At 31.5% G+C, this 26,309-nt stretch overlaps 2 protein-coding genes, 1 long non-coding RNA gene and 1 pseudogene across 3 annotated transcripts; 3 read left to right on the forward strand and 1 right to left on the reverse strand.

Moving 5' to 3' along the window:
- Window positions 1-292: 292 nt before the first annotated feature.
- On the reverse strand, window positions 293-4,798 carry LOC146943176 (phosphatidylinositol/phosphatidylcholine transfer protein SFH8-like). Its single transcript, XM_085757281.1, has 14 exons — window positions 4,550-4,798; window positions 4,162-4,465; window positions 3,967-4,066; window positions 3,496-3,762; window positions 3,321-3,398; window positions 3,047-3,148; window positions 2,903-2,952; window positions 2,715-2,814; window positions 2,529-2,627; window positions 2,293-2,406; window positions 1,897-2,026; window positions 1,015-1,412; window positions 689-763; window positions 293-590 (listed from the first exon to the last, which is right to left on the reverse strand). The coding sequence occupies exons 1-14, from the start codon at window positions 4,581-4,583 to the stop codon at window positions 570-572; spliced, it is 1,872 nt and encodes a 623-aa protein (XP_085613407.1). The 5' UTR covers window positions 4,584-4,798; the 3' UTR covers window positions 293-569.
- Window positions 4,799-11,899: 7,101 nt separating this feature from the next.
- Window positions 11,900-13,868, forward strand: LOC146943177 (uncharacterized). The gene is made up of 4 exons (XR_015033580.1): window positions 11,900-12,415; window positions 12,551-12,598; window positions 12,884-12,950; window positions 13,026-13,868. It is a non-coding gene; the product is annotated as an uncharacterized LOC146943177 (long non-coding RNA).
- Window positions 13,869-18,898: 5,030 nt separating this feature from the next.
- On the forward strand, window positions 18,899-19,729 carry LOC146943178 (early nodulin-like protein 20). Its single transcript, XM_085758063.1, has 2 exons — window positions 18,899-19,136; window positions 19,268-19,729. The coding sequence occupies exons 1-2, from the start codon at window positions 18,956-18,958 to the stop codon at window positions 19,585-19,587; spliced, it is 501 nt and encodes a 166-aa protein (XP_085614189.1). The 5' UTR covers window positions 18,899-18,955; the 3' UTR covers window positions 19,588-19,729.
- A 3,319-nt stretch (window positions 19,730-23,048) lies between these two features.
- LOC146943179 (bZIP transcription factor 44 pseudogene) lies at window positions 23,049-24,346 on the forward strand (annotated as a pseudogene).
- Window positions 24,347-26,309: the final 1,963 nt, after the last annotated feature.

The raw sequence follows: 26,309 nt of genomic DNA on the forward strand, positions 1-26,309 counted from the left end.
ACACACCGGAAGTAAACACGCATGAATAAACAATAGAGCAACGTTTTACTTCTGTTGAAAGCAGATATACAAAAAGAGAAATGATATTTTGACAACCACTTTTTGACAATTTTTGGACAACTTTCTCTCTCATACTCACATGATATTGTTATCCTCTCTCTTCCTTTTTCTCTCTCCATTGTTTTTGACCAATAAGAAGTGAGGAAAACAAGGTTGTCAACAAAGTTGTCATCAAATGGATGTCAAAATATCATTACTCATACAAAAACCAGTGGACAAGATAAGCAAGAAATCGTGCCAACAACTAAAGCTTTTCAACCAAGGAAAACAAACCAGATACAAAGACAAACAAAAACTGAAAGAGCTTGTGTTTCACAAGCTAGCAAAGATGCTATTCTGGATATACACACATTTGAAGTAATTATCCGCTTAGTTTTACTCATAGTACACTGAAAAACAGTGGATAGAGTTACAACATGGGTACAACGGTTCGCAAGTATAAGTACAACTGTGATCGTGCTGGGAGAAACATCCTCCTCTGTGGAGCATCTTTCTATCAGCCATATAGCTCACCAGCAAAACTTCTTTTTCTGATTGAAACAAAGAAAATGAAGCAGAAATATCAGAAATCTGAAAAATGCACCTTTAAAATGTTAGCTTTGCTAAGAAAATACAGATGCCAACTTACTCGCAACTTGGCTTCTTCCTGGCGGTCTATGTAAGCAAGCAGCTCTTCTTGCCTCATTAACGCTTCGTAGAGAGCCTATGCACAATCCAGAAAAATCAAATGTTAGGGCCCGTCTTCGGTAACAAATCTGGGAGACAGTGTTTTGTTCGCATCATCACACTATACCATGCCATTTTAGCAAGAAGAGGTGACATGCTTTTAGTTTTCAATTTGAAGATAGTAAGAATAAGAGGAAAAAGAAGAACATACATCTCATGTACTCAGCTATTATAAAACTCATCCATTACTTCGCTTTCTTGATGTTAAACAAAAATATTGCATCCTACCTTTTTAGTAGCAATTAACTCTGCTTCCAAAGCATCCACCCGGCAGACCGCAGCATTCAACAATTCCGCCTTCTCGTAAGGCATTTCAGATGGCTTAGATTGTAGTGTGTCAACCTTCTCTTCAAGCTCACCTAACCTTTTCAGCAAGGAGGGAAAGAGATTTTCCTCTGTCTGTGCTTGGCTTGTTGAAGGAAGAACTTCCATGTTTGTTGTCTCGAGAGTTGGTTCTGAAATTCTCTGATCATCATTAGATGATATTGCAGGAAGTTTGTTGGTCATGCGGCAAGCAACTTGACGGAAAAGAGCAAATAACATCAGGAAGAAGGCAGCCAGGGCTACCCAAACCCGAGCTTTAACTCCTTCTGGAGTGTTTTGTATGTTAGGAAGAGGACGTGTTCCTGTATTGGAAATCCGATTAAACTTTTGCTGGAGAAAATTACTTTTACTAATTAAAATCAAGAAACCAAGCAATGCTATCAAGCACTAAGTCTCCTAAAAGCTCGAACTCTTTTTTACAAGTCAAAGAATGGTTTAGACCTCTAACAGACCCCCTCATCAAAAGCCTTTTTGAAATTTACATGCAAATGAAATCCGGATACTATATGAATGATCCATAATTGTCAATCAGCGTGGAGTAGCCAACCCCAAAAAGGCTATAGCACAATATAAATAATCCGTACTGCAACCACGAATGCAAAATTGAGGTTGTAATGGTGTGGCATAGTCTAGACTCTAGACACAATCATCAAAAACCTATGTCATAATTAACAAAATATCATACTAGTAGAACTATTTTGTCCAATTGGGTGAAATTTTAGTGAATAAGCAAAATAAGAAGATTCATTAAAAGGGTGCGTCAATAAATACCAAGAAGCTACCAACCTTTTAAGGTGTGAGACCTCTGTAGAGATGTTTGCCTCTTCCATTCAGCATCAACAGGTTTGTCTACCATTGGAACATATTCATCATACCCAGACATGTTAGCATAACTTCCCTTTCCTGCTATCTTAGCCTGACAAATAACAGAATGTGAACGAGTATTATAACTTAAACAGAAAAGAGAAAATTCTCTGAACAGGCTTCTTAATGTTACTTTGATTATCAGCATCATCCTCACAATATCTCCAAATATTGTGGACTGCAACAAACAACAACCAAGGTCTTTTTTTCACTATGTAATCAGCTACGTAGATCAAGCAACACCACAATGTCCTGTCAGATTAGTTATTATTATATATTTAAAGTAAATAGCAATTTGTAGAATAGGTCAAGACTTACTTCCTCACGAACAGGGGTCAGTCTAAGGTGTGAATAGCTCTTCATTGCTTTTGGAGAAGCTATATCTTCAGCTTCTGACCCTGATTCGGCAGTAGATGTATCGCTTCCTTTTACCTGTTCGGTGAGAGTAACAAAAGTAAGAATGATGTATGATAAATAGACCACTGAGAAAAATATGTGAAGCACCAAATTGGCTCCACTTGATTAAGGCAACAATCAGCCATGCGAAGAGTTACCATTGGGTATCGTGGCTTCGCATATGCAATAACCTTCCCTTCACTGTTGAGAACCTTTACTACTTGTCTTGCCCGCCGTGGTTCGCCATTGAGAACCATCTACAAAAAGTGTAAACACAATCAACTGTCAGCCTATTACAAGTCAGACGGGTATAGTATAAAAATCAACCAAGAATAGCATATGACCTTCAATATTTCAGGATTTTTCCATGGCCCTTTATCAGATCTAAGGCATCCTCCCTCGTCTGCACAAGAGCAGGTACCTCCGAGAAATTCCGGCAACTCACTACATTAAGTGCGCAATGTGTTAAGTTAGGCTTTTCAAAAAAATGCATTTGTCAATAGAAAAGAAAAATCATGGAGCCATAATGTACCTGGCATCAATTACTTCAAGTAATTTGCTCTGATACTTGTTTCCAAGAACCTAAGTAATGTTTCCAACCAAGCATCGGGCAATGTCAGCAACTTACTATCATCGAAAAGAATTTAAAACAGCTAGAAGATGGCATTTAACTTACGTGGATCTTTGAGGTTGTTTTAGGATCAAGAAAAGACTTGACGGTGCTCCACAACAGTCTAAATCCAGGGCCGGCATTTATGATAAACATTTGGCAGAGTGTCTGTATCAGCACAAAAAAAACAGTAATCACACTGTGGGAATAGTAACAGTTGAAATTCCAAAACCTAGTTATATCACACTGTGGGAATAGTAACAGTTGGAATTTCAAAACCTAGTTACGTAGCGTTCAAAAAGAATAGCAAAATCAATATACAGACAATGAGATATCGCACCTCGGGGTAATTGTCACCGTCGACCTTCTGCAACCGCTGAATGAGTTCACGGGCTGACTTTGTAAAATTCTTAAGGCCCTGAAAATTGATTCATAAAAAAAAAAAAAATGAATTGAATGATTTCAAACCTTGGCTTTCAGTTGAACGCAAAGAGGAATAATTACTAGAAACATACCACTCCTTGAACATCTAAGATTGTGGTGCTTGAATCTATGTGCCTCTTTGCAGCAATAGTGCAAGCAGGAAACTTTATTGCAAAAGATTTCTCAAACTCTTGCACATGGTACTTAACATATCTATCCATAGTTGTAACCTGCATCAGTTTGTTCGGATCAACTTTTCCAAGTCTTTCAATATAAACAGGCCTTCCTTCCTTGTCTACACCATGATGGCCATGTGGGTAATACTTCACAACTTCATTTAACTCCTTGAACTCAAAATCCTGATGCAAAAAACAAAACATTAGGTAAGGCAATCAATTACTTCAGGGTATGCTCAAATCCAGGGATTTGGAAAGGGAAGCTTTCCCCTCCAAAATCATCCATCTAAACATACCCTAAAAGTCTATATCTTGTTCCATGTTATTTAACCATCAGAAACATAAACCAAACGAAAACTAAAGCCCAAAATTCTATATGCATTTTACCTGCATAATGGTGTCAGCACCAAACTCCCTTCTCCATTGTAGCATGTCAGCCCACATATGCTTTGCTTTTTCAATATCAAATTTCCTTGCTTTCAGAAATCTACAAAAATCAGAAAACCAATAATAATTAAACACAATTATATTATAACATCATTAATCAAAATAAGTTCTAAATATAAATCAAAAAAAGAGCACCTTAACATCATATGGTAATCATCAAAAGCTTCAGGAAGCAACTCATCCATGATCAAAGACTGACGAAAAGCATCAACAGCTTGAAGCTCCTCAACATCTCTAACATCCTCAATAGAAACAGAGCTAACACGTCCATCACTCTTTCTCCTACCACTCTTCTTTCTAAGAGAATGCTTAAACTTGGTTGATGCACTTAAAGCTTTCTTTTTTAAGGATCCAATTCTGGTTCTCCTTTCATCTTCTGAATTCTCAAAATCAGATCTTCTCTCTCGCTTCTCATCACTGCCAGAAAACCCCTCAAAACCTGAAAAATTGAACAAATTCAAACATGAATTACACGAATTGAAGACAATCTTTAGCGAGAATTGAAAATTGAAGAGGTACTTACAAGGTCTAGCGAAACGATCAAGGGGTCCAGACATTGTAGGAGGGAGTTGAATTAGGAATTGAGATCAAATTGAGAAACCCTAATTTGAATTTGATTGGAAGATTGATTTTGTTCTTCTTGTTGTTGCGGAAGAGTAACAAAGTGAGAAGAGAAGAATTAATTAAATAAAAAAGAAAAGAAAAGAAGGAATGGATCGACAGAACAGACAGCTAAAGACAGAGAAAGAGAAAGGGGCGCGTGATTGACGACACTGCCTGCAGCTGATGAAAGGGTAAAAGAGGAGGAGCAGTTGTGGGTCCCACTTTAGTTTTGGTATAGTGTTGTTGTTTCAAATGATCATACTACTAGTATCATACTATCATCATAGGGTCAGAGAGAGAGTATCTAGATGAACAGTACTACTTTACTTTACTTTGTTGCCTCATTCTTCATTCCCTGGCGGCCTTGCCCTTGGGTGGGACGTTTTCTCAAACACACACTGCAACTTTTACTACTAAGACCTCGTTTGGATTAGCTTATTTTAGTGCTTATACAAAACAACTTATGCAAACAAATAAGTTTTTATGTATTATTTATATGTTTGTTAAGGTATTTTCTGAAAAGACGGTTTATGAAGATACAATTTTCGTTAGTAAGAGCTTATAAATTAAAATAAAAAACTTATCTATTTACATAAGCTATTTTTTATAAGTTCAATCCAAACGGGGCCTAATTGCATTATTAATGTTTTATTATTAATTCGGAAATTTTAATAAATAAGGTCAAAGTCATAATAAAAATTTGGGTCTTGGTAACCAGTGCCCCAGGACACTGGTTTAAGGAATTCAAAAGTAGAAAAATTGTCTTGAAAATATAAACGGTTACTTTTGACTAACTAATTATTACACAACTTTTTAATAAAATGTTACCTTTCTTAGCTGCTTAACCAATGCCCAGGGGTACTGGTTAACATTCTCCTAAAAATTTATAAGAAATTATATAAATGTGTAAGTGTATAAAAATTATATAAGTTTTTTTGTAAAAAAAAAAAATTATATAAGTTTTTTTTAATCAAAAAATTATATAAGTTATGTTTATAATTTTTTTTAAATATCTTTTCATTCTAGCCCAGTATAAAAAATATAACTATAATTACTTATTTTTCAACTACAAATGTCATCGAGTTTAAAATATAATTGTAGTTTTATAGTCTTGCTAACCACATGTTTGAAGAGAATTGGTTAAAGATTTCATAAAATGTGAATTCTTGAAAAATGTGAATTCAAATATATTAATACTTCATCCGTTCCATTTTAACTGGGTCTTTTGTTCATTTCACACATATTAAGAAAAAATTTATAAGCGAAAGAGAGAGAGAAAAATAGTCTTTAGTGTCTTGTCAAGTATTGGTGGATTCCTTCTTATCATAAATGCAAAGTAAAGTATATTGAATTGGAAGTGATGAAAGTAATATTAATTAGAGTTATAATTGAAAAAATGTAATTGTTATTGTATTGAAAAGTGAAATGAATCAATTTTTTGGGACAATATTTTGTTGCAAATTGCTCAGTTATTAGTTATTATGAGACGGATGGAGTATTCTTTTATACTTTCAAATATATAGTTATTATGGGACGGAGGGAGTATTCTCTTATACTTTCAAATATGTTAAGGAAATCAATATGCAAAGTATATTAAGGAAATCAATATATTGAATTGAGTGTGATGAAAGTAGTATTAATTAGAGTTATAATTGAAAAAATGTAATTATTATTGTATTGAAAAGTGAAATGGGTCAATTTTTTTGGACAATATTTTGTTGCAAATGGCTCAGTTATTATGGGACGGAGGGAGTATTCTCTTATACTTTCAAATATATTAAGGAAATCAATATGTAAAGTACTCCATCCGTTTTAAAATGAGTGTCGTTTTAGCCAATTGCACGCAGATTAAGAAATTGAATGAAATAATCATTAGACATAACACTTTTACTAAACTGCCCTTACTTTATAAGAAAAAGACAAACTTAAAGTTGCATTGAAAATTGTGTGAGAGAAAAGTTAGAGTATTTATTGAGGGTAAAGTTGAAAGAAAAAAATTAAAGTTGTATTGGAAATGTAAAGTGACATTCATTTTGAAACAAATTTTTTTAGTTAAAGTGACACTCATTTTGAAACGGATGGAGTAGAATATATTGAATTGGCAGTGGAGAAAGTAGTACTCCCTCCGTCTCACAATATTTGTCTTTTTAGCATTTTTTTTCTCAAAATAATTGTCACTTTAGAATATCAATGCAACATTTATTATTTTTTTCCATTATTATACCCTTATTTATTGAATTTCATCAAACTTAACTACTCCACTAACTACAATTAATAAGGGTGTTTTAGTAAATGATACTAATTTTACCATTGAAATCAACACAATTAAACATTTCCTTAACAATCGTGCACAAACCTTAAACGACTATTATTTAGAGACAGATGGAGTACTAATTAGAGTTATAATTGAAAAAATGTAATTATTATTGTATTGAAAAGTGAAAGGGATCAATTTTTTTGGGACAATATTTTGTTGCAAATGGCTCAGTTATTATGGAACGGAGAGAATATTCTCTTATATTTTCAAATATTAAGGAAATCAATATATTAATATTCTCTTGAAAAATGTGAATTCAAATATTTGTAAAACAAATATTTTCAATAAAAAAAACTTATACTATTAATATCTGCTAGCACACTATTAAAAAAAGAGTATTTGTTAGCATGATCCAAAAACTATTAATGACAACTATTATTGATTTTTTTTTTTTTTTACATTTTTTCGGATATTAGAGCATCACAATTCACAACGGTGAATCTTTCACCTATTTAATATTAAGTTAAATTATCACCCACGTTGTAAAGAAAATAAATAAGATATTTGTAGAGTATGATGATTATGGAAGCATTCTATCTCACTTCACTTTTTTACAAGTGGCAAAAACAAAATTGTATTAAAATAAATAGTTTTCAATGAAATGTAATAATTTAGAGTTCTTTGTGGGATCCATTCGATAAAAAAAAATTGAGGTGTTAATTTGGATAAGTTATATGTTTTTTTACTATTAACAATAAAAAAAATAATTATAAAATAAATTATATGTACATACATAATCCATTTAACAATCCAAGATGCATGCTACGTTGTAGATAGTCTTAAAAAACATGATAGTTTAATTAATTATAATTTGTGTGTCGATTATTTTTGTGTACAAGTAAATTTAATACTATATTAAATGAGGAGTTTAAGTGTAAAATGGACAATGTTGCATTGCAGATGATGAAAGGGTAAAAGAGGAGCATAGCTGTATAGGTATCGTGCCTGACTTGTTTTTTAATAAAACAAATATACATAGATTTTAACTTTTAAGTTAGGCACGACACTATCTATAACAACTTGTTTATGATAAAAAAAATACATATTTTTATAATAAAACAATATAAATTTTATAGGAACGTTATCGTGCTTAACTTGTTTTTAATTAAACCAACAAGAGTGTAATTTATAACCATTGTCAATATGCATCCAATGACCTCTCTTTTTTTTTTTTTGGTACAAATCCAATGACCTCTTTAATTAATGTGGAAACACATCACATTAAATAAAAACAACGAGACTATGCATGGTACGTCGTGCCTAGCGTGTGCCCATATTCCAAATACTATTGTCGATGATTATAAATTAGGGAAAGGCTAACAAGTATCTTTGGGTCACTCGTTAAAAAGTCTAAAGAATAAATTTTATTTTGGGATTGATGCTTTCAACACATTGAAACCTGAAAAAGTAATGTTTTCTACATAAATATTACAGATTACTCCCTCCGGTCTCAAATATAAGAAAATATTCATTTTTTAGGTTCATTGAGTAGTTAATGTATGTGGTCTACATTGTAAAGCAGATACATTAATTATTCAATGAATCTAAAAAAGTAATCTTTTCTTATATTTGAGACCGGAGGGAGTATTTATTTTAGGGTCATGTTAACTTGTGCCCTTAGGGCACATGTTAAGCAACCTAAATAGAACAATTTTGCATTGGAAAACACAATATAACAATTTTTAAGAAGTTGAATGCACGCCTTTTGATATGTGTATTTCTATAATGAGTATCTTAACATGTGCCTTCAGGACACAAGTTAACATTAGCTTTTATTTTAAAATCCTTAACAAGTGCCCTAACAAGACCTATAAATTAAATTCTTATTGTTTTCATTAAAAGCAACAGGGTAGGCATGGTACATCTGACGTAAAAAAATATGGCTGACAACTCCACACACATCCAAAAATATAAAATCATCTTCTTTCGGTGGAGGGTGCTGACTGACTCTGGAAAAATCATTGCCAACCAAATACATCAAACCGAGGGTTTCGCTGTTTTTCTAGAATGTGTAAGTACAATGAACTCAATCGTGCTCATGGTGATGTGATAGTTTGAAATAATGTGAAATCTCAAAATGATAATAAAGTTGATGGCCTTCAAAATGTTAAAGATGATAAGAAGTTAGAAGATGTTGAGAGAGTTAAAGAGGCTAAAAATGTTGAAGATGTTGTGAGAGTTCAAGATAATAGTCTTGCGAGTGTAGAGGATGATATCGCATACTTCATTGAAGATTAGTTAAAATGTGTAATATTAGAGAACTAAGATCACCCGATACCTATTAGGTACCCTCAATAGGGAGAATTTTTTTCAGGGTCTTACTTAAGACCCCCACTTTTAAGCGGGACCCACACTATTTTAATATTAAAAAATTGAAATATAATGATATAAAGTTATTAATAGTTGATTAGTGGGTCCCATTTAAGAACTTTGTATGAAACATGGGTTGCAGCGATTGAGTGCTTATTAGGTACTACTATTAAAAAATTATAAATTAGTGATATTTAAGAACCCAAAAATGGATGTCTGCATTGTGGATGCTCTAACTATGTTTTGTATACGGAAGAATATTTTAATATAATTATTTGTGTTATCCATTACATCCATATTTTAAAATTCAAATGATTAATACTTAATTTTCCTTCTTTTTCGGATTATAGATCCAAAAACACGTATTTGATTTTTAAAACACTAACAAGGGTACTCTCGAAAATCCAAGCAGTGTGAAACGTCTCAGGGTGAGAGGAGAAGTTCACACATTGTTCACCAAACAAAACACTGCCCAACGAAAGCTGTTAAGAGTCCCGCATCGGATAGGACATGGCCTGACAATGTGTTTATAAGTGGGGGCAATCCTCACCTCACAAGCCGGTTTTGTGGGGTTGTGTTAAGCCCAACCACGATTTCTAAGATGGTATCAGAGCCTCTCTAAGATCCATTGGGCCACCTGCTATCGGGTCACCCACCATTTATGTCCACGAACCCAGCCCAATAGTGCTGGTCGTGAGGGGGTGTGTTAAGAGTCCCACATCCGATAGGACATGGCCTGACAATGTGTTTATAAGTGGGGGCAATCTCCACCTCACAGGCCGTTTTTGTGGGGTTGTCAACCACGATTTCTAAGAAAAGCTGCAATCAATTAAGCCTCATTTGTCTTTTTATTGTAGTCCCCAAATATGAAAAGATGCTTGTCCAATACGCCTCTTACCAATCCTTGGAAAATCATACCTTATACCCTAAAAATTATACACTCTCATCCCTTCATTTTACATGAATAGTCAGTTTTGCCCACATATTTAAATTGAAACATTCATTTTTTACTCTTACTTTTTTCAAAGTGTTCAAGAGAATAAATTTTTGAATGAATACACCAGAAATCCCTTCGAAAGTTTTCCAGCGTACATTTCTTTCTGAAGAACTTCCTTTTAACGTTTTTGGTGTGTAAAATTTCCATAAAACTTTTAATAAGTATTTTGGTGTAGGTATTTTTACCGAAAAACTGTCAATTCATGTGTACCCAAAACCTAAAAACAACACTCCTCATATCCTGATCTAAAAATAAAACCCCTAAAATACTAGATTTGAATTTCAAGTTCAAACCTAAATATGGTGTGCTTTGTATGGTAAAGATCATCTCCCATCTCACTAATCTTCTTTTTCGCTAGTTCATCCATATAATGGCTCACTGTTAGTTTTAATTTGAACTCTTCAATCAACTTCCCAATTCTTTGTTTCTCTTTTCTTAACCGTAATTGATTGTGGTATTTTGGTTTAGTCATATAATGTTGTCGTGTGATTCATTTTTCATAGTCACATAATTTAGTTTCATTTAATTTGTCATTGTTTATTCTCAAATTTTATTCTCCTCTTTGGTGAGCCCGATGATTAATGATTAGACAAATACCCTTAGTTCTACATCATTCTCATTATCTTACTGGAGAAGCATGATTCTCGAAATCAACAAGCATCCTTCACTGAATTATACATTCGTAAAATTTAACAAACCGGAAAACATAAAGCATGATTCTCGAAATCAACAAGCATCCTTCACTGAATTATACATTCGTAAAATTTATACATTCATAAAAGAGTGATGCGAGAATGAGTTGGATTGTGGAGAACCCGCACAAATGTGTGTTGATTTTTTTTTTTTAAGGCTGTGTTTGGTACCATGGATGGATGAAGGAAAGAAAGCATGAAGAATGGAAAGTTTATGGAAAGACTTTCTTTCCCTTGTTTGGTTGCTTTGTGAGAGTGGAAAGAAAGCATCTTTTTGGTGGGGCCCATGGGTTGAAAGGTTTCCGTCCAGTGGAGTGAAGAAAGTAGCATGGAAAGTTTCAATGTACTGAAATGTCATAATTACCCTTCATTTTCCAATTACATTTTTGCATATCATTTTTATTTTTTATTTGCGCTTTTCTCTAACAGCGTTGCTTGTTTTTCATTTTTTTTATATTATTCTTTCATAAATATTTTTCGATATATATTATTGGTGCAGTGGTAGTTTTTAATAAAAAATAAATAATTACAAAAACAAAATAATAATCAAATTAATATTTATTCTATAAATATATACATATATAAGGATAGTTATGTCTTTTACTAAACATACATCTTTCTTTCCTCTCACTATCCAATCACTTTCACTTATACCAAACAACTAAAAAAATCATCTAACTTTCCATTCACTTTCCTCATACTTTCTTTCCTTTAACAATCTTTCCTCTTACAATCTTTCCTCTCACTTTCTTTGGTGATCCAAACACACCCTTAAAGATCAAGTGTGTCGATGTTATCATTTGACTGCACACACACACACACACACACACACATATATATATATATATATATATATATCTTAATCTTAATATTAGACCTTTATTTCACACCTTCATAGTATCAATCTACAGGTGTCAAGCTATAACCAATGCCACATATTAATCACAACATTTTGAAGTACAAGTTTTTAGCTTCTTTTGGCATACAAATTCAAATCAGCTCTAGGACAAATAAACCTTCAGCAAAGTTGGCTTGGCTTCCTTCATTCAAATTCACATATAATAATAAACTAATGGCAAGCGGTCCCATGTCAATTTAAAAGAGATCTAAAAGATTGGCTTCCTTCGTACACTTCATCAGAAAATAGATCAAACAAAAACCAGCCCTAAAAATAATTAATAAGTATACCCATTTTTATCATAAGAAAATCCAGCCAATAAGAAAAGGGAACTCCACCAGACGTCAGATGATGTCTGTCTCTCTCTTCTCTTCTCTCATTTTCAAGTCATCGAATCTTTTCACAAGCTTTCTTTGGTTACAACAACATTCCCTCTCCATTTGATTTTCGAAATTCAAATTTTTCTTTATCTCTGTCTTCAATCTCAAAACTGACTTATCTTCTCATGGATTTCAACTTTTTACTCCAAAAAAATCCCACAATTATTTCTAACAATACTATGTCATTCCATCGTATGTATCTCTGCCTCATCTTAAGACCTCTATCTTTTCTATTATTTCAATACCTTCAGGGTGTTTGCGTTTATGTTTGCAGATCAGGGTGTCTCAGATTATGTTTGCTTTTTTATTGCATATTTATGTTTGCAGATCAGGGTGTCTTTCTTTTCTTGACCTGTTTCAAGGCCCATCTCGCAGGTAATTTCATTAGTGTCGCTTTTTTTAGACTATTTTTGCTCCAATCTTAAATTTCTGCAGTATGTTCTTCTGTGATTTTGAATCGATGAATTGAATTTTTATAGTCTTTTTATTATTTGCATTGTAGCTGATGTATAGAAACTTAGATTGGGATTGTAATATATTCATTCTTCCTCATTAACACTTTGACTCATTATATTTTGCTTTATTTGATTTTCCTCTTTTATCTCTCTCTTTTATTATTTGTTGCAATCCTTATATTTTAGCCAACTTATTTTGATACAGGTTTTGTTGGTGAAGGTTCCTGCTGTCCTTGCAAAGCCTCAAACTTGCCGGAATGAGTGGTGAATTGGTAAGGAATTGGCTAAATGTCAATGATGAAACACAGTTTGCAGGCAAATTTTGATTTATTTTCCTTTTCTTATAGTTGTAGAACAAATAGCAGGACCTGCTTGCTAAACATGTTTCTTCAAAGAATTGTCGATGCATGTCCTCAATCAAAGAGCATCTCCAGCTCTTCTGTTAGTCATGATTGTTCAAGTTATATTCAAGAATTCAATAAGGTAGACTTTATCTCTTTGCATTGTGCTAGAGTATTATTAAGTCGATAAGTTCTTTGAATATATTGTGGTCTGTATGTCATTATTTTGCTTTTACTAGCTATTTTTCTTTTATCTAACCAAGTTGAAGTATCGATATATAGGCTAGATGTTTTATTTCCTTGGTAATTTTGAGAGGCGATTAGATCTGTGCTGAAGAATAATTTTGTGTTTTGTTTGCATCACCCTTTGTCATGCTTTAACAGGACTTCAACCTGCAGTTTTTTACATTAGTCTTTGCATACCTCATAGTTCCCTAGAAAAATTCCATAGGATTTTGTTTTTTGAAGCCCATGTATTGAACAATTACCAATAGAATTATCTTTGTAATCAGTGTATGTGTTAAATTAACAATTAACAATGAACTATTGGAAAACCAATATGCAATAGAGATATTGTCATTGTTACTTCATGTGTTATCCAAAATCTCAAGATATACTCCAATGTGAAGAAGCTCTCCAAGTTAACCACACTAGACTTTCAACTTCCACCGAAGATGAAAACTTAAAATTGAGAAGGCTTGCAGCTTTTGAGTATGATGTTGGGTTTATAATTATGTCTTAATTTGTCTTCTTCGAAACTCTGTATTACTACTTTGTATGTCCAATGTCTCAGGTTTGATTCTCCCTAATGTCAATTTAGACGGACTAATAAAAAAAATTATTTGGACACTTTTTATTGTGAATTAGTGTATGTCTTTTTAATACTATCAATCACTGGATTCAGATTCACCACTTCTTATTCCCATCATTTTAGTAGTATTATTAGTATTATTTGTGCACATACATATATAGTGTATTATCATAAACAAATAGTATAAACAATTTTTTTTTGGACAAGAAATAGTATAAACAATTATACGTATAATAATCAATTAATAATATCAGTCAGACTTTCATATGTGCATATTAGTATAACTAATTGTCTGTGAAGTATATTGACCAAAAAAAGAAATTGTATGTGAAGTATTAGTATTGGTATAACCACATAACTACACATGAAGTATGTAATTGCTTTTACAAGGAATTTTAGAAAATTAAACCAACAACATAGTTTTCAAAAAGTCTAATGTATGTATTAGTTTTGCTAATATTAGAGGCATTGAGTGTTGATGGAATAATGTTATAAATTTCTTTTGATTCACATTGTACTCCGTTGTTTAGTTAATTGTCCCCGTGAGCTTGGCTCAGTTGGTAAGGACAATGCATAATATATGCAAGATTCGGGGTTCGAATCCCGGACACCACAAAAAGAAAGTTAATTGTCGAAAATGTTTCACTTTTTATAGTGTTTTATTTAGTTTTCTTATCGTTAAGGCCTACAATTTTGTATTTCTAAAAAATACGGTAGGTTATAGAGTTTTATATAGTTTTGGTATCATTAAGTCAAAAGTAAGCATGGGGGGCTATAGATTTTTATGTAGTCTTAGTATTGTTAAATCTTAAGTTTAAAGTCTAAAAAAAAAATTACACCCATATTAGATATAACAAACTACATGGATATTATAGTAGATACAAGTTCCCTCTATTTCTCCGAGCAAAATTCTTGCATTGCAATGCCTATTGTATCTGCTTGACCTTTTCTAAGTGGAGACAAAATAAAGCGTCCATAATAAAGACGCTTACTGTCTACCCTTGATTCAACACACTTCCATTGTAGTGTCAGATTATCATTCTCAAATGGTAATTACAAATATTTTGCAATTGACACATTAACATTAACTATCAACGTTAAGCATGGAGTATCCCGTGCGTTGCACGGGTATTATTACTAGTATATATATATATATATATATATATATATATATATATATATATATATATGGGTTATGATAGAAGACACATTTTATGAAGGTGTCTTTTATCAAGTTACTCTATGAGCATTTGTTAAAAGACACCAACTACTTTTTATGAAGGTGTCTTTTATCAAAGATATAACTAAAAAGTGAAAATCACACCTTGAGGTGTGACTTGATAAAAGACACCACCAAATAGTGGCTTGTAACATAACCCTATATATATATATATATATATATATATATATATATATATATATATATATATATATATATATTTATATATATATACACACACACACACACACACACACACATACTCCCTCCGGTCCTTATTATAAGAAAAAGTTGACTTTTTAGGTTCATTGTGTAACTGATGCATCTAGTCTATATTTATAACAAGATACATTAATTATTTTATGAACCAAAAAAGTCAATTGTTTCTTATAATAAGGACCGGAGGGAATATATATATATATATATATATATATATATATATATATATATATATATATATATATATATATATATATACACACACTCCAAAAAACCAAAAAACAAAAAACCAATGCCAGCATTAATTGTTGTAACTTTTTAAACATTTTTACAAATATACCTTTATAGAATGTTGTGAAACATTAAATACATCCACTAATATTAAAAAGACAGACATTAAATGAGGGATAAAAAAGTCTTTTAAGCAATAACTATCCTTAAAAGTTGTGACATTTTCTTATAAATAGGACCAAAACTTTTTTTGAAAATTTTCTTATATTAAGGACCGGGAATGTTTATGAGAAATTGTATAAATTGGAAAAAGTAAGTTTTTCATATATTTTTTTTCAAATAAAAAATGTCATTTAGGGGGGTAAACACATAAATCCGAAAAAGGTTAAAATTATGAGTGCTAAATGAAAGTGTAAAATTTTAAGAGAAATGGTAACAAGTGCCCTCAAGGGACTTGTTAACAAGTCTAAAAAAGAAACTTTGTCTTGAAAATGATGCATTCAATGTATTGAAACTTTAAAAAGTAACATTTTTTTACATAAAACTTACACCCTCCGGTCACTAATATAAGCAAAAATCAACTTTTTAGATACATTCAATTAATGATGTATGTAGTCTTTATTATATGTCACATACATCATTAATTGAATGTATCTAAAAAATGGATTTTTGCTTATATTAGTGACCGGAGGATGTATCAATTATTTATGGGAAATGTTCACTTGTGCCCTCAAGGCACAAGTTAATGATTCAAAATAGAAATATTCTATTGTAATTAATGCATTTGACTTTAACTTTTTTACTTTTCAATAATTGAATGCACAAAATTTAAGAAAATGTTTCCATTTTTGGGTTGCTTAACATGTGCCCTAAGGGCACAAGTTAACATGACCCATTATTTATATTCTTGAATTCTTAACAAGTGTCCTTACCCTAAGGGTACTTGTTAGCAAGACCCTTAAAATATCAAAAGGGATAAAATTGGCATATTTAATTGTTTGTAGGAGTGAAGACAGGGGTGTATGGTAAAATTGTCCAATCCAACATGGGTCTTAGGTACAACACCACTAAACATGGGCCTAGTTTCAGAATTTGATAACCGAACACGTTCCTTGCCCATTCGATTGGAAGTTGCTCTTTAGGCACACCCATGAAAGTTGAATGGTAGTTAACAATTGCTTATAACACATTTCAAATCGGGTGATCCGATTTAAAAAGTAGCTCAACTAATCTCAAAGTATTGAATAATAGTCTATTGTTTTTTGAAAGAAAATAATAGTCTATTGTTGTTAGATGGGTGGATGAGAGCAATCATTAGGTGCCTAAAGAGAAGTTATCATTAGAATTTTTATTAAAAGCTAATTGACACACCTTACCGCTTTCATTAAGATTTTGAAAATGCTAACAAATGCATATGGTGCACTTGTTAATGAATGAAATATAGTAAAATCATCTTAAGACATAATCACCCTCTTAACAAGTGCCTCAACGACACTAATTATCACAACCCTTAATATTATTCAAACTAACCTCTTTATTATTGAAAATCTATCTGATTCAGGCACGGATGCAATGTGGGGGCAATGGGGTCAACCGACCCCACTTGCCACCACTCGCGTATTGTATTTTTAACCTGAAATTTGATATTTATGCCGTTTGACCCTACTTGTACAGTATTATTGTCTTCACATAGTTCATTTATAATCCTATAAAAAATTACAAAACTAAGAAGGATCTTAATGAGTATTCTAAGAGCACTAGATAATACATTAAAAGAAGTAAGTTTTTATAAAAAAGTTGTTGTAATTATTATATCGACAAAAATAACGCTTATTTTTAAGAAATTTTTTTCTTTTATGAAATATTTAACCAATTCTCTAAGAGCATATCGTTAGCAAGACCATAAAACTACTATTATATTTTAAAGTATTCTTATATTTGTTGGAAAAAGGCTCTATGATTGACGTTGGTGGTTGAAAAAATAATTAATTAGGGTTATATTTTTGATACTCGGCTAGAAATAGAAAAATATCTTAAAAATCAACATTTTAGAGTAATTATAAACATAACCTATATAAATTTTGCATGCTTACACGTTTGTATAGTTTTACATAAATTTTTATGATATAACTTTGATCCCACTTATTAAAATTTCTGGATCCGTCACTGATATGATTTATTAGCTTTTTGAACTCTTTATTATTTTGTAATTATTTTTAAAATATAGTTACGAAGTTTACTTATACAGTAATATAATGAGTTTTTATTGAATATCAGTATAAAATTATTTTACATGAATTGTGTATTCTACCAATCTTTTTTTAATTACATGTTTTTTAATGTAATACTTATTAATTGCTTCAGTAAAAAAATGTATAGTAAAACTACCACATCATTATAAAATAACACTTAATAAATCATTTTTTCCTAAAATTTTGTTGAAATATATTAAGCAACAAATATTTCATTAAGTTAAACGTTATTGATAAAATATAAAAATAAATGTGCACAATTAATCGTTTTTTTTACACCACCAAAAAAAAATTGTTTTTAACAAACGACCGACAAAATAAATTTGTCATAAATTATTTTTCGTTATTTTTTAAGACTAAAAAAATAAAAAATAAATTTTACGACCTATTTTTTCATTTGGTCATTTGCTGAAAAGAATAATTTGTATAAAAATGAAAAAATTTAACTAAGAACTAAAATCATCAATGGCGTCAATCCTGATATTGTGTTGATCTATGATACACGATAGACACACCTTAAAGTTGGTATTTGATTCTACCAACAAAAAAAGTTGGTATTTGTTGGTAAGGATGGTAAAAACCTGTTTTTTTTTTTTAATAGTTCCCTAAATCAAATTCTATGGAATTGGTCCTCATAGTCTATACGAGGTTTCAATATATTCATTGAATATTTTTTTTTGGTTACCTGTTCATTGAATATTTATGTTTACTAAACATTATATTTTTTAGGCCTGCTAGTAAAATATTATTATTTAGATTTTATAAATAAAATGGCCACATATAAAGATAAAAAAAAAAAATTACGTATATTAAAATTTGCTTTAAATCTCAGTTTCTATTAAAAATTATTGGACCAACACTAAAATTGATGAGATTTATGACTGAGACGACAGAAACAATGAGCAAGTTCGTGTGTGATTTTAGCAACTAATTTGTGTGTTGCACCAAATTAAATCTGAATGGGTGATCAAAAGTTTGTTTTACTTTGACGCAGTAAATAAAAGATGAACTACCCAAATGTTAATTTGAAACTAGAAAAGCATGATGGGTACATTTTGATGGGTAAAACTGTTACAAACACAAATTTTGGCTTCAATTTTTGTCACATCTGTGACATGAATTTTGCAACTAAATTAAGTTCTTTTTGTCCATTTGAAAATTAAAAAATCTTTAAACTATAGGAACTAGGAAAGTTTTGTAGAGAATGGAAATTGGTAGAAAAATAATAGTTTGCTTGCTAATGATCATTGCAATGGGGTCTTACAGAACAGAAGGAAGAGAACCTGTGTTGCACAGGGTTGGAGGTGGAAGGTATACTTGGGATCCAAAAATTAACTTCACAAATTGGGCAAGTAATGAGTACTTCTACCAGGGTGATTGGCTATGTATGTTCCTTCATCAATTTTCATATCCTTAATTCTTGACACATGTTGATTAATATATATTTGAGCATTTTATTTTATATCATTGCAAATATTTATTATTAACTGAAGTGAATTCCCTTTTTTGCAAATAGATTTTGGTTTTGATAAGCACATCTACAATGTTCTTGAGGTGAACAAAACAAATTATGAGAAATGCGTTGATAAGGGCTTCATAAGCAACATCACTAGAGGAGGAAGAGATGTTTTCCAACTCTTAGAGGCGAAGACATATTACTTTCTATGTGGTAGAGGCTTTTGCTTCCATGGAATGAAGGTTGAAATCAATGTCAAACCACTCGAACCCGACAATGTCTCTCCAACTGTGCTTGAAAAGGCTTGCTCACCAAGAAAGATGAATCAAATTAAGTTGTTTGTGCTTTTAGTCTTAGTTATGATATGGATCTTCATGTAGATTAGACATGTCAAATTTTATTATTTGCCTTTGATTATTGTTACCATTTCATCTATGTTTTAGTCAAACTTTATGGAGTTGCAGTCTCTTATCATTTGATTGTAATAACAAGTGTAATTCAATAAGAAGCAATTTTTTCTTTTAGCAAAATTAAACTTATGTCACTCTATTGTCGTATTATTTGTACATATATAGGTAGTCACGAGAAGCAAAATTTGAATTCTAGATCACATACAAATTTTGGTTGAATAAGAAATCATATTAGTTGAAACTCATGCGACATGTAATAAGATGTTCTACACATACTGAATTAATTCTAAGCAGAAAAATTTGCAAAAACACTTTGCATGAAAAAAACCAGCTCTTCGTATTTCAATTTCTACAACCAATAGTAGAAGGGCTCTTATCCAACAGAAGAAAGAACAGCTCACGAAAGGAGTTTGTATGCAAAAACAATTGTTCAATCAAGTCCCAAAGATAAACCTTAAGCCAAAAGGAAAAACACAACGGGACTTTTTTTATTAACAAAACATAATGAGACTTTACTCAAGAGTATTTTACGAATGTTGTAAATAAAATAAAGCTAGTTAACTTTACTCATAATTTTCATAGCAAAAAACATTTACTTATATTTTGGATAGTAATCCGTAAAAAAAAATGGGATAGCAAATTTATATATTTTATTCTTATATTTGAGACCGAAAAAATATATGTAAACATGTCTTTTATCATTGCAATGGTGACTTGCCCCTTTTTTGTTAGAATTCTGCTCTTTACCCAAATAGTTTTGCTCACTTCCAAAGTAAAAGTCCAAAATGCCCCTACACAACTTAACATGCGTAGCGTGAGTTAACATGCGTTAGTTATATCGTTCCTTAAGTCACGTTCAGAATACACTAGCGCATGTTAAGTCACGTAGCGTGACTTAACATAAGCTCAAAAATACACTAGCGCATGTTAAGTTGTGTAGGGACATTTTAGACTTTTACTTTGAGAGCGAGGAAAACCATTTGGATAAAAAGCAAAATTCTTTTTGTTAGAACTCTGATGCGTGTGGTCCTGAGACACACAAGACAGCAGCTACATGCATGTTTCCAAAGTAGGGCCTTTATGGCTGCAAATAGGTCTAAAAGAGATTCAAAGCCCCGGCACATCACATAATTATGTTAAATAAATATAAAAAACTTCTTCTAGATCTATCAAAAATGTGTGGTTTATAGTCAATTTTGTCTAAAATCATCCTTTAAATTGTTTTTATTTATCTTTTAGTTAAATAAGTGATTTTCTCATATTTGTACTGTTTTTTTAAGGAACATATTTCTACTATTCTTTCCCATGTTCTGGTGATTTCGTTGTCTTAGTGCGACTTTGTTTGTTTTTTATTTTCCATATTCTTTATTATTTCACGTCTAAATTTTGTGTTTACTTAATTCATGTTAAAAGATTAATTTTTATCCAATTGCATCGTCAACGTTACATATCCGGATACCTAAATATTTCAAACACTTAAATATAATCATATGTATAGACTTATTTACTTTCATGTTCTATGCTATCAACATGGATGTTGCTGTGAGTTTGTTCGCAAATTCATTCTTTTTATTATTAACGACTTTGAATTGATATTGTATTAATATACACTATCAAATTTAATGAATGAATATCATTTATTTTTGTAAAAAATGTTTTAACACCTCAAGGAACAATCCTCGTATCCTAAATGCTAGGGACGCACTTATTTTGTAAGTTATATTTGAAGTATGAACTATGAATGAAAGAAGTTAGAAGTTATTGAGTAAATTTCTAGTCTTCCTCTATTTTTTTTAGGAGATGTATTACTTCTCTAATTGGAATAAACAATACTAACTATCAAATTCACACTCAGAAGTTGTTACCAAAAAAAAGAAGTAAAAAATTACTACTAACCGTGTGCCTCTTTGAATCTTGCCCCTCCAACTATTAAACCGCGACTCTTATCATTGTATACTCAATAGTAATAATTGTGACTAAAAATCAATCTAGAGCATGCGCTGTGCGAGGCGCTCTTGGCAGAGGCCAAATCTTGCCTAGGAAGCATGTTGAGCGCGAAGCGCCGAATGTTCTGCGCGAGGCTCCTGCCGCGGATCTTGGTTATAAAAATGTGTTTTTTTTTCAGCAAATCCTTAAGAGCAAAGTCATCACAAAAAGATGGAACTATTAAGAACATGCACCAATTTAGTGTTATTATTTTCACGTAAAACATCTCTAATATGATGAATATTGGTAACACAAGCGTACAAGTTATAATAACTAGTATCGTAAAATAGATCAACAAGATTCACAAATAATGTAGTTATAACTTTTGATGTGGCAAAAATCAAGATCCGTCTATATAACACGCAAGTCGGCCTACAAACTTCACTCCAATTTTATAGTAAGAAAAGTCAGCCACCCCAATCACCTTTGTGGCTGCGAGCACCACCACCAATACCTAAACACACATAGTCTTCTAGAAAACTATCATTAACATTGAGTTGTAGAGTAGCTTTCAGAGGTTAATAAAGTAAAATGTATAAAATAAGAACTATTGAAATCAACCGTGGAAATCAAACCAATTGTCTAATAACTATCCGTTTATTAAATTAATTTAACCGGTTGAACCTGTTGTTTGGATTTTAAAAATATCGGTAATAATGGATGAAGATGCCGTATGGTTTGGAAGTATTTTCAAATAAGACATATTGCGTCCTATGTGATTGCTGGTTACCAGCTGGATCTCGATTCGATACTTTGCATTGCATTCTCTACTATTACTATTACTTCCTACACCCCCACCACCATACTATTTGTTTCTTTCTTTCTAGTTACTTCTTCCACTATTTTCTTTATTAAATTCTCTCTCTCTCTCTCTCTCTCTCTCTCTCTCTCTCTCTCTCTCTCTCTCTCTCTCTCTCTCCCTCTCTCTCTCTCCCTATATATATATATATATATATATATATATATATATATATATATATATATATATATATATATATAGGGGTTTGCTAGAACACACCCACTAGTTTTTATGTGGGAGTGTTTTAGCAAAGCTACACCTTAGGGTGTAATTAACCACTTTTTAGTTATTTACTTGCTAAAACACTCCCACATAAAAACTAGTGGGTGTGTTATAGCAACATACACCTTAGGATGTATTTAACCACTTTTTAGTTATTTACTTGCTAAAATACTCCCACATAAAAACTAGTGGGTGTGTTCTAGCAAACCCCATATATATATATATATATATATATATATATATATATATATATATATCACTCAAAAGAAGAAGAAAACAAAGAAAAAAGCAAAATAATTAAGGACCCTCCCTTTTTCTTTTCTTTATTATCTTTTTAGATTTCAATGTACGACTTTATAGTATTTTTTCATCAACTTGTTTGCCTTTTTGTCCTATAAATTCACTGCTTCAAACTCATTCACTCCTCTTCCACTTTCTCCTTCTTTCTCTCTCTTTTCTTTTAAGATATTTCTTTCATTGCTTTTCGTTTTTCTCTTTCAAACCTCTGTTTCTCTCTGTTTGAGGCTTATAGTTATTAGAAGAAACAATAACAAGCTTCAAAATCTTAAATGCATAACATATTGTTATTGATGTTTGAGATTCATGTATCAAATTCTGAGTGAAATCTTCTTTTCTGGTTGTATGATCAATTCTACTGTTAGGCGCAGGACCCATTTAGTTCAATCTTTCTCTGTTGTCTTCCTTTACTGGCTTTACTACGTTTCATGATTTCTATTTTCTAATCGTTTTTATATCTTTATTTTATTTTCTCTTTATTATTATTACTACTATTATTTTCAATTTTCTGCAATTTCTTTCTCTTTTTCAAATTAGTTTCTTCTGGGTCCTGCGTCCTGTTTCCTCTGTTTTGAGTTCTGTTTCCTCTGTTTTTTGTTCTGTTTTTGCAAATAACTCTCTCTATCTCACATGGCTTCTTCAAGTGGAACATCTTCAGGCTGTTCAACACTTCCAAATTCAGGTTCAGAGGAAGATTTGATGCTTCTGATGGATCAAAGAAAAAGAAAGAGAATGATATCAAACCGCGAATCAGCAAGAAGATCTCGAATGAGGAAACAAAAACACTTGGATGATCTTGCTGTTCAGGTGAGTCAACTAAGGAATGAGAATCAACAGATTCTAACTTCAATGAACCTCACAACTCAACGATTCTTGGCTGTTGAATCTGAAAACTCTGTGCTTAGAGCTCAACTGAATGAACTCAACAGCAGATTTGAGTCTTTGAATGAGATCATCAACTTCATGAATGTTGCAAATGGTGTTTTTGAACCTGTTGATAATAATAATGACAATTACTTCAACAACCCTTTGAATATGGGTTATTTGAACCAACCAATCATGGCTTCTGCAGATATGAACATGATACATTATTGAGATGAGATGAGATCCATTGGGTTTGAAGTTTGATTGAATCTGTTGTTGTTGTTGAATGAAGATTACTGGCACATAAAGAGAGAGTTAAGGAATAATGATGAATGTGTACTATAAGTAGTAGTAGTAATAGTGTAATCATATCATAAATAAAGAGGGTAAAGCTAGCTTGTTAGGTGCTGCTTCTATAAATGTCCCTTCCCTTGTTTGTAGTGTTCACACTTCATGTCATGTCAGTATATTAAGGTTGTATTTCTATGATTGAGTCACTATTGTTGTTACTTTCCTTCATTATAATTATTATAATATAATATATAATCATATTAATATTGACTATGTTCTCCATTTAATTTTCTTTTCTTTTTTTTAAATTTATTTAGTGTCCCTCTTGCTAGGATGATTATGTATCTTGAAATATCAGTGCTTTCTTTGACTAAACTTCTTTGAGATGGTGTACAATTTTGGCACTTGCTCAATATGATAGTTGAGTAGACAAAGTTGAATTTATAATTCATTATTAAAATAGTAAGTTTTGATTTGATTGAACTTAGACATAAGGGATTGCATTCAATTAATCTTCCTATCAGTGGGTTAGTGCGTAAGGATAAAGTTTACTTTTCTAATTTCTCTCTTTACATACACTGTGTTTAAAAAGTGATACAGGAATTAGGTAATTAATCGAGCTTTCACAATTGACACAAAATGATAATTAAACAAGGCAAATAGGAATTGGCATAAGTGAAGAATTAATACGGGAAATAATTGAAGTATTAAGATTTTCAATAGATTATAAGTAGGTGAAAGAAAATATATTGGGTTTGTATTGTAGAGAGAGAGAGAGAGAGAGAGAGAGAGAGAGAGAGAGAGAGGCCTCAACTCAAGTAATGACTAGAGATACGAATCTTATTGGAAGGAAAAGTCCAAAAGTGAGCAGCAAAAGAAAAGGACAGGTGCTGAAGAGAGTTGGCCATGGCACACCCAACTTCTGATACTCTCATACTCATTTTTATTTTGCCACTAGGAACAAATTCCTTCAAATGGGAAACACACAAACATCTACGGATGCTATGTGTCTTTTATTTTTTAATTTAATGTTTCTAACTCCAAATAATTAAGATTATATAATTTATGTGTATATATTTAGTAATGCCTAACACTCAACCTAGGTAACTTGTTATTTCTTTCGCTTTTAAAAAATTGTTTTTTTATATTATGGAGATTCATTGTAATTTTAATAGATCTAGCACAATATCAAACATGCACTTAACAGTTTATCATTTAAATTGTGTTATGCGTACCTATAACTCGAAGTAAATTAATTAATAAATTGGCTGAACTAAACACAGATGAAATAATTAAATGCAAATATAACATATGCACCTATTTTGAGTTCTTACAAGTTGCAAAAATAGAGCAAGTAATGTGTTAATGGTTAGTAACTCCAAACTAATCAAAGTTTGAAAAGGGAGGTGCTATATCTCCCAAGGAATTCTATCCCGATTGCATCACGAAAATCAATTTCAGTGATAACAAAAAAAAAAGGCTCCATTTATTGTAATTGTCAATTACCACAATTCAATTCAAGGAGTTGTTTTATAAAGGTCGTGAAATTATCGGGAAGCTTGTTTTCGGGACATTCAACATTTCCCGTTTGAAAGGGAGGTGCTATATCTCCCGAGGAATTCTATCCCGATTGCATCACGAAAAGCAATTTCAGTGATAACAAAAAAAAAAAAAAAGGCTCCATTTATTGTAATTGTCAATTACCACAATTCAATAAATGTCGTGAAAAATCATTCAAAATTTTGACAAAGTTGAATGATACTCTATATAAGTAAAAAAAATCACGATATTATTCGCACTCATATTTGAGACAATGATTAATTGGTGTTGGTTAGAAAAAAAAATGGCAAATGAATATTAGCGTCTTTGTTGTCAAACTTGAAAGTTAGTCGATGATTCCATTAATAATTCTCAAAGGTTATTTCTTTTTTCTACAAACTACACCAAAAAAGTAACTGTGTCTCTTGGTTGTGAGTTTCTTATTAGCTCTTTTGAATAGTGTTAAGTATTGTAAATGATTTTTGAGAACTAAAATACCATGAAAAATATAAGTAAAAACTAAAAGCAGAAAAACATAGATAAATTGTGAGTCAAATAAGTTGTTTTATTAATTGAGTGTATTTAAAATAAAATTTACAACTGATATTTATAGGCAAATGTTCCACGACCTAAATCCTATTAACCATGTCATTGTCTACAAAGATTGTTCCCAGATTGCCATGACAATACTCGC

This window comes from Medicago sativa, chromosome 3 (assembly GCF_051527215.1).
Source record: "Medicago sativa cultivar Bolivia chromosome 3, Bolivia_mono, whole genome shotgun sequence".
Classification (NCBI taxonomy): Eukaryota; Viridiplantae; Streptophyta; class Magnoliopsida; order Fabales; family Fabaceae; genus Medicago; species Medicago sativa.